The sequence below is a fragment of the Pezoporus wallicus genome, unplaced genomic scaffold (assembly GCF_028554395.1).
Source record: "Pezoporus wallicus isolate ANWC-B61680 ecotype Strahan unplaced genomic scaffold, APGP_CSIRO_Pwel_v1 contig_6580, whole genome shotgun sequence".
Taxonomy (NCBI): domain Eukaryota; kingdom Metazoa; phylum Chordata; class Aves; order Psittaciformes; family Psittacidae; genus Pezoporus; species Pezoporus wallicus.
This window is the reverse complement of record NW_026635844.1, coordinates 1599586-1612582: the sequence shown is the minus strand read 5'-3', so window position 1 is coordinate 1612582 and position 12997 is coordinate 1599586. Positions and strand designations below refer to the sequence as shown.

Here is a 12997-nt window from a genome sequence, read left to right as displayed (position 1 = left end):
CGTGGGAGCTGGGTAAAGACAGAAGAGGGAGAAAATAAGGGAAGGGTGTCAAAGGTCCATTGAGGGGGAGCGGCAGAGGGTGGAGCAGTCTATACCTGCTGGAATACATTTTCATATAGAATAGGTAGTTGAATTCCCTAGTCTTGCAAATACCTTTGAGAAGCATCAGCAAAACATTTAGCCCACTTTCAGATGCTGTTGTGCAGACAGTGGCCCTGCACAGCGTTACCTGAAGTGGTAAACTCTGACCTGCAGCTCTAAAGAGCCCAGGCCTGCTCACAAACCATCGTTGTACTTCAGTGTGACAGGTCAACTCCACAGTACCTTATACAATTTTTAAAATCTCAGTTGAAACTACCACTGCCTTCCTCTCCCTAATGTCAGCAAAGCTCAGGTGGAAGTCAGGTACAAGGGAGTTCGGGAAGAAGAAGCGACATCAGGAGGGTCTGCTTAAACCCTTAAGTCTGCTCCCTGTATATTAATAAAAATACAAGGTCAGTATTTATACCATGCGCAGTTCAGCTGCTTCAACTATGAAAGTCACAAGGTCAAGTCTTCATCTCGGGTTTTCAAGGTGTCATCATTATTTTGGCTTTCTAGCAGTGCAAAAGGAAGTTGGGAAGTGAGGTTTTTCAGAAGTGTATAAATCAACGAAGCATTAGTGATTTCATTTGGAAAACAAAATGCACTCTTTTTGCCTTAAGGACAACTTCTTGTTCCAGAGACCCTTTATTATTAATATATGCATTGGAACGTCTATAAAATTGCAAAAAAAATCTCTTAGAATGGGAAGTGGTGGGCAGCGTACTAATTAGAGCTTCTGTAATACCATATTCAGCTGGTTTAGCTTGACAGAAGGATTCTGGGACTTGAATAAGCTGTTAAGGTATAGAATCTGTGTGTTAATAATTCCAGATCTTGAGTTCTGCTCACTTAAATTTGTGAAATGTCTAATGCTAGGGTTTGGTGCTTTCAAGGGGAATACTTCTTTCCCTGGTATATGTAGCACCTTTAAACACACATACACACAAAATCTGTCCTTGTTTTAACACCAGTGGTCTCATTGTGATGTTATTTTGCAGAAAAAGTTGAGAATGTAGCAATGGCCAGTAAGAATGATGATGTACTGTTCTGTAGATAGCAATAAAATCCGAATTCCCCTATTCACCTTTAAAGGATGTGCTTTAATATGAGCATCTATAAAATGTACTCTTCTTCACTGGTTAGTAAACATTATTGATGATGCTGCTGGCTCAATAAATGTTTTTTTACAGCTGTGGAACATTTCTATGTTAAAGTGCAACTCAACATGTTGGACTGGCAGACGTCTAAATAAATGAAGTGTAATGTTGCTGAAACAATGAACTACTGAAAGGTGAGGTAGATTCTATGAAACATCATATATTTGGAGTGGACGACTGCACTTTCTGCAAACTACTACAGCGTGGAGAGAGATGATTGTAAAAAGGGAGACATTTTGGGTTGCAGCATTTGCTGACTGGAAAAAGTAACTATAAAAACAATAGGAAAGTTGCCAAGGCACACCTCTTTGCGCTAAATATGATTTAATGTAGTTTTGGAAATAGAAGTGTAATTAAATTTATTACAGAGAAACAACTGGAAGGGCATGTTTGGTTTTTAATAGCTTGAAAATATACTTTTCCCTGCAGAAGCATTTCCTCAACAAAAGCAGCAGGAAACAGTTTTCCACTTAGGATCATAAAAAAGAGAATCTTGTCTTGTTGCATTTGTTTGTCTGACAAATTACATTGCAGGTTATAGATTAAAAAATTTATTTCTCAATGCATCTGGCAACAGTGAAGCTTAAAAATTGAGTTTAAAATGTAAAAAAAAATTGTAGGCTGTTTAATTACATGGTTTGCTTTTTCTTTATTTTAGAAGGGTTGTGCCCTATCTAGCTTACTCATATCCACAGAGCTTGCAGTGACTGCTATGAACATCTGAATGTTGTCCACCTTTAATTTTCTTTCAGCTTTCATATTACTTCAGTTTTTCCTGCACCTTGTATGAATGGTTACTTAAATCTAGCCAGAATGTTTATGTTGTTTGGGGTTTTTTTTCAGTAGTTTGTTAAGAAAAAGAATTCACTTTTTGACATTCTTAATGCAGCACCTCCAGTTCCTCCAAGATGCTGGTTTTGTGCTTGCCCTTGTTAAGTGGGGCAGTTATGTGGGTATTGAGAGAAACTTTTCACAAGACCAAAAGTGCATTTGCAACTGTTAGGTGTGACTAGCGTATTTCTTAAACAGGTACCTGACTCCATTTCTTGCACAGCTCCCAGCTGGAAAATGGTGTGTGAATTTGGTCCACTCCTCAGATGCACCTGAATGGAACTTTGCAGACTAGAGAAGGTCTGCAAAGTACCTAAAAGGAACAAAGAAGTTAACTCAGCCAAAATTCTAAGTGGTGATAGAGTAATATCTATCTTTGGGGTTGTTTTTTTTAAGTACTTTTATTTATTCATTCGTGACTGTTCTACCAAATTGTGAAGGTATTACTGAGAGTTATCTTTGCACTCCTTTCTGCTGTGTATTACAATGGAAAGAGTCAGACAGAAAATGTACGGGATACCTTATATTTCACTGGCGCAGGCTGTCCAGAGAAGCTGTGGCTGCCCCATCCTTGGCAGTGGCCAAGGCCAGGTTGGACGGGGCTTTGGAGGAACCTGGTCTAGTGGAAGGTGTCCCTGCCTGTGGCAGGGGATTGGAACTGGATGAGCTTTAAGGTCCCTTCGAACCCAAACCAACCTCTGACTCCATGATACTGTCACATTTACCTCCTTGAAATACATTGAGTTTGTACTGTTTATGCTGATAGCAGAATCTGTTGTTTTACTTATAGTGCAATTTTTACCTAAAAGGATGTGAACATGCATTAGCTTCCTGAGGATCTATTGTAGCCAGCTACAGAAAACTGCCAGCAAAGAATGAACTTAGTTTTATTTTGCATTTTTTTTAAAGAAAGTACTGCAAAATATAATGATAGCTATCCTACCAGGAAACTAAAAATACTTGCTTGTCTTTGTGGCCTTAGCTCAGGGACAGTCTTACAACTAAATAATTCAGGTTGTTCAGACACCTGGAGCTGCCTTGCTCTCCCATCTAAACTAGTATTCTCTGCTGACTTCTTGTTACTACAACCTGCAACATCAATCTGCACAAGGACATTTAGAGGCTTGGTAAATACTGAATAAAAATATATAACCGGCATGCTAACATATAGATACCTCTGGCATCTAAATAAATGTAAAGAGATCATTCCAGGTGGAAGGGGAAAATACTACAGGATGTCCAGTGTAAAACACTGTAAAGAAACAAGATGTCAGTAATATCAGCCCTGGATTAGTATTAGAGTTGCAAATAGAAACAGGCACACATTGCTGGTGATGCTACATATAACTCTGCAAGGTTTCAGAACTGAAGTTGGGGGGGGGGGGAATTCTTACAATCTATGAAGCAGAAAATTAGAAATTCACAAGACAGACTGGGAGATGAAATTACAAAGAATGGTAAGGTAGCTGAAATGTATTACTCCTTAAAATTTATTTACAAAGTACATTAAAAGGTAGGAAGGTATTTTCTTATGTTGTATGAACAACTGCAGGCTAGGTCATATGTGCTTGAGGAAAGATGATCAGTGAAAACCTAGACTTTATTTATTGTTTTACAGTTATACCCAACCAATAGTCCAGAAATCACAGAAAAGCAGAATTAAGCAGGTCATCAATCACAAGCATGTAAATCAGCCTGGAGAGCTCACTGAGGTTGACTGATGCCCTGAAAAGTTAAAATAAGCCAACATTAGATCAAGTTAGTTGATACCAAGTAGTGGTGGCAAGTGGCACCTTCTATAATTGCTTGTAATATGTACAAAAGATTTTAAAGAAACCATTAGGGACAATTGAATGTCTACATGTGTAGTGCTGTAATGAATGGATGTTCTCATTATTTTGAAAAGCAGTGGCCCTGCCACTTAGTGATTCTCCTGCCATCCTATTCTTTGATTTCTCTCTCTCTTTTTCCTCCCTCAAAAGTCCCCAAAACATACCATATTTATAAACACAGATTAAAAAAACTCAAAAAAAAAAGACAAACCCAGAAGCAGCATAGCATAAAGGTTTCTTGATTCAACTTAATTTCAGCTCTGATTAAAGGGACAGATCCAGCAAGGGAGTTCTGTGTGTGAGCAGTTGACATCTCCAGGACATCACAGAAACCAATGTGTTGACTCAGTTATCTCCAAATATTGTGGAATTGAAATTAAAGGATTTAGCCCTAAGTAAAAGATTAAGCCAGGGTACCTTCGCTATGATAAGTTCAGTACAGTTCTGGTCTGTGAAATAAGCCTCCAGAACAGCTTGTGGAAGTGCCTCTGCTCTTCTATGGAAGCTACTGTCTGTTTGCTTCAAACATGTGGGTGGTTATCAAACCAAAAATCAGTATCTTTTTTTTTTATCACTGGAAATCACAGACTGCCCACGTACTTTTAACCACATGATTTTAGTCTTCATACAATTCAAATTTTATTGCTGTCCCTTTCACTTCTGACAGACACTTGGCAAAGTGTAGGCTTTCCTATAATCAGTGTAGGTTTTTCTACAATCAAAGGACTTAGTTTTTCCCTGACTAGACTTTCTAATATCTTAATGGTCCATTTATTTTGATGGTGGTTCTTTGTGAATGAATAGTGAGGAGGGGTCGTTTAGTTTTTCTGTAGTACAGTAAGGGTAAGCACAGTAAACGTTTGGAAGTTTAAGTAGTTCACAGCCAGCTTTTTAAAGTAATTGACGTATTTTTCTTTGCAAAAAGTAAATATGTAGGTCTTTTATCTTCCAGTAGTTGGGCAATTTCTACCCTATTAAACTTTTTATAGTGTTTTCTTGAAATGCTGTATGATTTTCATTCATCTCCACAAATAGATGGAGAATAAGGGAGCAAATTAAGAAAAAGTTGATCTGATGCAGTTATGGGATGTAAGGAAGATACAGCATTCGGAACAACTTCACACAAATATCCTGAGTATATCTGTTGTTTAAATTACAATGGACATACAGTGAAGCCATTCTCAGTAAGCTAAAGATAGCAAATATTTTTTCTCTATGCCCAGTTAATAGTTTTTGATGGACACTTTAATTTTACAATCTTCAGCAGTTTGGAAGGAACAGGAGGCAGGTTCAAAGCCTGTCAGCCCCTGCTCAGTATATCAAGCTATAAGAAAGGAAGGGGGCAATCCAGTACACATAAATAGCTATAGTTTATCTATCATGATCTATGTTGTGATATTACACTTCTCATAAAGTCAACACTTTAGAGTTTTCTTCTAAAGTGACACATAGATTTACACTTTCAACAGTCCCACCCTCATAGCACTGCAATTGTAACACAGGAGAAATCTGTCAGATAACTTTTTTTTTAGTAAAAGGAATGTAAACATAGATTTGTGACATAGATCTGAGGTAAAAAAAAAAAAAAAAAAGTAAATAATGACTTGAAATGTAGTTTGTAGAAATATTGGTCATAATATGACGCTTCTAACAGAAATGGCATGTGTGGTTCTGTAACTGTTAGCAAATTTTTAAGGAATTTTAATATTGGGAAGGATCGGATTAATTTCTAGGATGGGAAGAAGTATGTGCAATAGGGAGAGGGCCAAAGTACCTCTTCTTAAAAAACCTAGAGTAAAATTTGACGATTTGAATTACAAAATGACTTGAATTGTACAGCTGGTGACTAGTCTTTTCAGCAGAGCTGTGCTAAAAAGAATAGGTAAACCCAAGAGTTTTATATATATATATATATATATATATATATATATATATATACCCAAAGCAAAATCAATCTGGGGACAGTCATTGAAAGCACTTTTTAATTTGGAAAACAATTAACGTGTAGAGCAGTCTTCTAGTTAATGTCCCTGAAAAAAGGATATGGATCATTCAGTAAACAGTTGGGTATTGTTCAGAAAATGAGTATTAAAATGCAAGAGAGGTTTGATGAATCTAATAGCACTCCTCTCTGCCATGCCTTTGATCTAATGTATCCTCACTGGGCATTCGTCACTTGATGCCAGGTGTTATTGATCATAGGGAAAATACTATGAACTTCTCTTAGTTGTCTGCGTTTTAGCAGTCTGAGAGAACAAATCTGTATAGAAGCGCCCTGAGAATGGCAGGAGGCTTTGAGTATGGAAATGGCCTCAATGAACCATATTTTGCCCATATAATTTTTATCTGGATACCAACTACACAGCTGTAATAATGCAGTTCAGAAACTCTTTAAGTGAAGGGAGAAAAATGACTGAAGAAATTCCACAATGAATAAATATTTAGAGGGATGGCAAGAGGAGCATCACTAACATTTGCTATATGAAACCATTTACAGCAATAGGACTTTTATATCCATAATTCATGTGCTGTTTAAAACAGTGCTGCATTCATGAGGTTCAAGTTCTTGGAATTGTCAGCATTCCCAAAGCAAACTAATTTCACTTCTGGAAGATTCTGTGAAACATCATTTAAAAGTGTAAGCAAGAGAAAAGTATGCAAAAACTAAATGTACATTTTAAAGCTTTTACCTAGAACATTTTAATGGTGCTGACAATTTTGTACAGACCCTGTTATGTTACAGTATGATGTAATTGGACAATAGATTCATTGTGAAGGTTGCTCAGAGGAAAGAACTATCTAGCTGCAGCAGTGTTTCAAAAAAATCTGGGTGGGTTGAAGTACATCAAGTGAATCACAATTGTCGGAGTCCTTTAATAACTAATGGTACACCATGCATAGATGAAAGAAGTCAGATGAAATAGATCTGTGGGTTTGTTGTACAGCTTAGTAATTTGGAAAATACATGACCAGATGTGTCCTACCTAGTAAGAAATGGATTTCTATTTTTTTTAGCATTCTTCTAGATGTGGGATCCAGGTGTTTTAATGAGAGCTACCTTAGGTCTTTCAAATATACCAAAAGTTTCATCAAGACTGGTTTGAAAATAATACTTTACCCAGTTTGCTAAGATCTTACTAGTATTTGTCATGGAAGTATCTCCATTTTCTTTTTCCACGTGAAATAAACAGAAAGAATGAGAGAAAAAAAATCTAAATTGTGGAGAACTGGATTATTATAATAATAATTATAATAATAATAATAATAGTAAAGACAGAGAAGAAGAAGGAAATCCAGTAAGGTTGTTTCCAAGTTAAAGTAGTTCTTAAAGGATCAAGATACTAATTATTTAGCATTTCTCAGGTTACGAGGACCTCAGGCGTTTGAAAAAGAGAACCAACATTAATCCAAGGTTGCACTGGAAATCTGTCAAAATAGTGCAGGTGGGAATGACATGATTTTTTTCCTGTATTTTTTCTTTTACATATTCCATGCTTTTGCTGTTTTCAAGTTGACTTGCCTGTTTAAAGAAACAGAGTAACGGAGAGTGTGTTGTATCCTCAATCTTTCAGACGCCATCTTGTCATGGCGATCAGGTAATTGGAAGTGAAATTGCAAGACTGCTGAAAAAATCTGCTGGAGGATGCTTTAGAATATGTTCAAAAGGCACATTTTTTCCAGACTCACCTGCATAAAGGCACTGCGTTTGAAATGGATTTCCATAACTGTTTACATTAGTACTAGCATGTTTGAGATCTGATACAGTTAAAAGAAATGCTTCCTTTTAAATTTTTTAATACAAGTGCCATATAAGATGAGAGGAGTTGTGATTGCCAGAGGTAACTGACTACTTTTGTAATGGAAGAAGCTACTGATTCTCCAAGGTACAGCAAAAAGTATTTTCAAGTGCTTTGTTGTATAAACACAAGGCAGAATTTTACCAGAGCCCTTAAAACTGACAGTACTGTGGTAGAGTCTATACCATGCACATATGGGGGCTATCTTTCACTCTTTTTAGTCTTCTGAGAATATGTCTAAGGGGCAAAGCCTCAGGAAATACAATTATCCTTTTAAGCTTAAAGGGTAAATGGACAATCTTGTCATTAGAGCATAGTGTTTGGAGCTGCCAAAACACTGTGCAGCCAACTTCTGCATTTCCAGGGTAGTCAGGAGTTGAGTAATGCGTATAATGCAAGGATATAGGTAATATGTAAATGCAGCCATGAGGATCTTTTTTGAAAATGGTTACAGAAAGCCATAATTTGACAAGGAGGCTGCTGTATGAGTGGCATGCCCTGTGTATTTTGACACTGCTGGGAGTGCCCATAGCCCATCACACTGCCCAACACATTACAGCTCATGACTATGGTAGCTGACAGTGCCAATCTCAAGAGCTCCCATGCCAGCCTGGGGCTGGCCAGGCTTACCCATGGGGACTTCCCCTTCCCTGTTGCGACCAGGAGAAGCTGGGAAGCAGAAAAGCTGGCATGCCATCAAGCTCCCTTTTCTCTTTTGCCTGAAGGCAATCTGCTGTCAAGGTTGCTGTGAGGCTGCAGATTCTGGAAAGCTCCCTACATCTCAGATGGGATCATCTTATGCCTGGTCCTGTGACTGTCACCAAACCCAGGCAGTTCTGTGCAGGGAGCAGTTTCTAGATTTTGTCGGAAGATTCTCAAGCAAGAGCCCCATCCCTGTCAGTGTTCAAGGCCAGGCTGGAGGGGGCTTGGAGCAACCTGGTCTAGTGGAAGGTGTCCCTGCCTATGGCAGTGTAGTTGAAATTGGATGGCTTTTAAGGTCCCTTCCAACCCAAACAGTTCTGTGATTCTATGAAGCAAGCAGTACTCACAGCTCTGCTTTGTCATGTGCACTGCACTCTCCTGCACCTGAGGATGTGGGTTAGAGTGATCCTCTTCTTAAGTGTTCTGCTCCATTTGCAGTCAAAACAGAAGGAAAAGAAAAACAATAACATGAGCTGAGAAATGAAGGGGTTAATGCTGTGAAGCCTGTGGGTGCAAACAGGGTTCTGTTAAAAATGAAACGAAATTGGGTGGAGGTAGATAAAAAGAAATCTGAAATATTTTTTCTGTAGAATATGGCCTTTCCACGTAGGCAGAAATCTTTCTCTTCACTTCTGTCTGAAGAGATAGTCAAATAGAGAATCTCATCTCTTAATTAGAAAGAAAAATACTCATCAAACACATCTCATCATTGGAAAGCTAATGATCCACAGCTGCTAGTCTGAAAGGGCAGGCTTTTTTTCTGAACAGTAGGAAGTGTTAATCATTTTGGATGAGATTTCTTTTTAAAATATACTGTAGTTTGCAAAAGAATAGGATATTCAATATTCTAACTTAAACTATTTTTTGAAGTGTTATACACCAGGGATAGTGTCATGTGTCTCCCTGAATGATCGTTTAATGTGTGTGTCTCTCACTAAGAGTATCATAGAATCACAGAACGGTTCAGGTTTGAAAGGACCTTAAGACCATCTAGTTCCAACTCCCTGCCATGAGCAGGGACATCTCCCATTTTACCATATCACCTAAGACCCTGTCCAGCCTGGCCTTGAACATATCCAGGAAGGGGGCATGTGATGTTTTAAATGGCCATTTCATGCCTGTGACTCTGAAAATCTTGATCTCATGGGGGAGAAGTAACAAAGTCCTTCCTCATATTCTTCTGTGTAGGGAATGGCAGCTATATTAAACTGTAACCTTTGAGACTCCCACTCCTCACTTAAAATAGTTGGCTTGTTTCAGTAGCAATGAGGCTCCTTTTTTAAAAGATCTAGAGCCATTATTTCCTTGGAAGAGATCATACCAGATACAGTCCATGTTTCAATGCCTTACATGCATAGGCAAGTCCATAAACTGACGTTTTAAACTTGCTCTGTAGCTTTTCTGGATTTTTACCCCCCATACTTGTTTACTTGAATACATAGGATTTCCTCCCTTCCTGTGTGAGGGTTTCTGCATAGCACTACACTTCTTCCCTCTCTTCCCCCCAGCTACTGGGCTCTTTAAGTCTTAGTCCTGTTCTGCACCATATTTTGGGTTTGCTCATGTTTACTTGTTTTTTTACAAGTTTTGTATAATAATAATACTAATATTAAAATACTAATACTGGGAATCTGCTTGCTTTCTTCCATGTGCAATTCATGAGTGCATTTCTCTTCTGGGGAAGGTAGGCCATTTTGCTTGCAGTGTCATCACTGTGCTGGTCTCACACAGCACACATCTCATTTGTGTTGCAAATACAGAGTCCCTGTTTTCCTAGTGCCTGGCTGAGACAAGTGCCTGAAAGGAGCTGGTTGAGGTTCAGCCAGACTAGATGGAAATTTAGGTGGCGGGTCAGTGAAAAGATCTACAGGAGGTGTTGACTGTAATAGCCACATTTTTGAAAGGTATTTCCATACAAGTCATAAAGAGGTAATAATATAATATTTTACTGGCCTGCAGAGCACAGTACTGTAGTGAATTAATACTTTTAAGGATCATCTTGCACTTGTAAACTCAAAGTGAGGGGTGTCTGGATAAGAATTCACTGGTTTTCTGGAGTACAAAGTACTTGATGGCCATGTTCCTCAGTCTCCGTTGAGGTCCGTATCTCATGACACTGTCTAGATTGCTGGTTTCTTCTGGATCTACACATTGTATGGATATTACTTGATTTTTTTCCATCTTTCTAGTCAAAGTTCAGATGGAACCATAAGAAAGACTCTATGCATTGCCATTTTCAGCAGGTAATCTCCAGTATTTGGTTTTCTGATACTTGAGTCCTGTTTGCCAAATTCCAGAGCTCCCTTCAGGATGCATCCATCGACTTGAATCATTTCTGGGGTTAAAAGGTGCAAGGACTATTTTCTTTTCTTTTGAGATACAAATTCTGTTGCAAGTTGCCTTTATCAAATTTACTGCACCAAATCTCTATAATCTTGCTCTCAGAAGGGTGGTTAGCAAGCTCATAGAAGAACTCTCAAATTCCTTGAGCTGCTATTTGCTTCTTATTCATTACCATTTCTGACAGATTTCCTTTTAAACTAAACAACCTAAAAAAGGCAGTTTTCTTTCAAATGAAAAACTGTTAGAAGTGCTGGTGTCCTCTTACGTCCGTCATACACACACTGCTTTTTTAGTTCTTTCAGTATTTATTATGTTTGACTTACAGTCTCACAAGACTTCCATATATATATCGCTCAGTGGTAGAAGGTAGGGCATGAGGTACATTAGCTTATCTTGAGAAGAGAGATTGCTCAAAATGCAGATTTTTTTTCTTTTACATGGAAGCCTTGTGTTTGATAAGAGTATTTTATTTTAACTCTAAGCAAAAATCCAGCAGAAGATTGTTTAAATCCCCATTTTAGTCTTATATTTATCTTGGTGGCTGATTTGGGAAAATGAGCCCCTTTTAGTTTATCTAGTATTATCTGACTACATTACCTTTTAGTTTACGTAGCTATTGGCATTGCTTTAGTTCTGTGGCACACCACCTTCTTTCACTTTAGTAGGTATTAAAAAGACAAATATCCAAAACAGTAATTATTTGGATGATAAAGGCTTAGTAAAATTTTTGGGTGTATAGCCAGCTGTAGTACATAGTGTGATTTGCTATAGTGCTTTCACATTCAGCTTTTTTTGCATTAAAAGGAAACAAACCAAAGTTATGTCTGGAGCTGGCTAAAATAGGGGTGTTTTGTTCACAGGCAAAATCAGATGTAAAAACGGTTTCAGTCTGACCCCATCTAAGTTCAGCTATTTTTAATTCTTTCCTGCAAAACAATAATTTTATACCAGCACCAGAACATTCAGGCTTCCAAAAAGTCATCTCTGTACCACCTGATGGGTCTGACAGAGCTCAAGTCCAGCATCCAGAAAGCTGATCAAATTTCCATGGAAGAGATCTGAGGTTTACAGATGGTTTCTCTTGGGCTGCGATCCTTGTGTGGCCCCAGGGCAGGAGAGTATCCCCAGTTACCAAGGCACATGCTTCTGCCAGCTTCCATCCATGCAGCACTTGAGGGTGCTGAGGAAACACTTCAACAAATCGTTTTTCAAATGGGTGGACTTAGGTGGCTTCTCAGCTTTCTTTTTAATCCCATTTTTCAGGGAGTCTGTGGTCAGTACTGTTTTACTTGTTTTCATTTTTACTTGTTAGTGTGATTTTTTTTTTCCCAGTTTAATTGTGTTGTTTACTTCTTCTGCTTGCTTGTGTGACATTACTACTAAATGATCAAGTTCTTTCTTCTAAATAGATTATTAATTTTTATTCATGGAAATAACTAAGTTTTTTTTCCTAAGTTGTAACTTTACTATTCTGCTATTTGCATTATTTTACCTACATAAGCATTATTTTACAACAGGACAATTAATACAATTAATATTCCTCTTAGACTGCATCAATTTTCCTTTTGCATGAATTAAAGTATGAGCAGAAAGTGTAGCAGTTGTTTCATGCGGGTAAGTGGCTGTTCAGCAAAGTGGTTAACAACTTTCCTGCCTAAGAAGAGGTGGGTTTCCTTAGAATTGTCTTAATTTATTAGTCTTAACTGTGCACAGTAGTTTAATGTAATGCTGATTTGAATCACTTTTTTCCACTCTGGCTTCTAGATTTTTCTTTTTGTGGTCTGGAACTTTGAGCTCTACATGATACCACTGGCTTTGTTGTTGCTGCTAGCATGGAACTACTTCTTGATCATACCAGGGAAAGATAACAGGCAACATGATATGGTAAGTCTTCTCTACTTCAAGAGCATAAGTGTCCTTTCCTTTTATTAACCAGACAAAATTTTGTAATTGAATTAACTATGACATCTTTCTGAAAATGTCTCAGTTCACAATGCTTGATGGACAATTTTCCCACCTGCAATTTAATTTAAATTTTCTCCAGCTGTTCAGTAAATCTGTTTGGTTTTGTTGAAAATGTTGTGTAAAAATAAAGTAGAACATGTACTATCCTTAGAATCTGGTTTGTGTGGGAGCAGAGATGAGAGGCATGACCACCTTTTCTGTGTTTAGGAGAAGGCACATTCTTTGAAAATGTTTTTGTGCGCTTGAGTCCTTATGTTGCATTTTTTATCCCACATATTGAAGTTAA

General features: G+C 37.8%; 1 protein-coding gene across 1 annotated transcript in view; it reads left to right on the top strand.

Annotated features, from left to right (window-relative positions):
• MCTP1 (multiple C2 and transmembrane domain containing 1) overlaps nucleotides 1-12997 on the top strand; it is a 258485-nt gene that overhangs the window by 189978 nt on the left and 55510 nt on the right. Inside the window, exon 16 of the mRNA XM_057398378.1 lies at nucleotides 12511-12630. Within this exon, the coding sequence (XP_057254361.1) occupies nucleotides 12511-12630 (120 nt within the window). The remainder of the gene's footprint in view (nucleotides 1-12510; nucleotides 12631-12997) is intronic.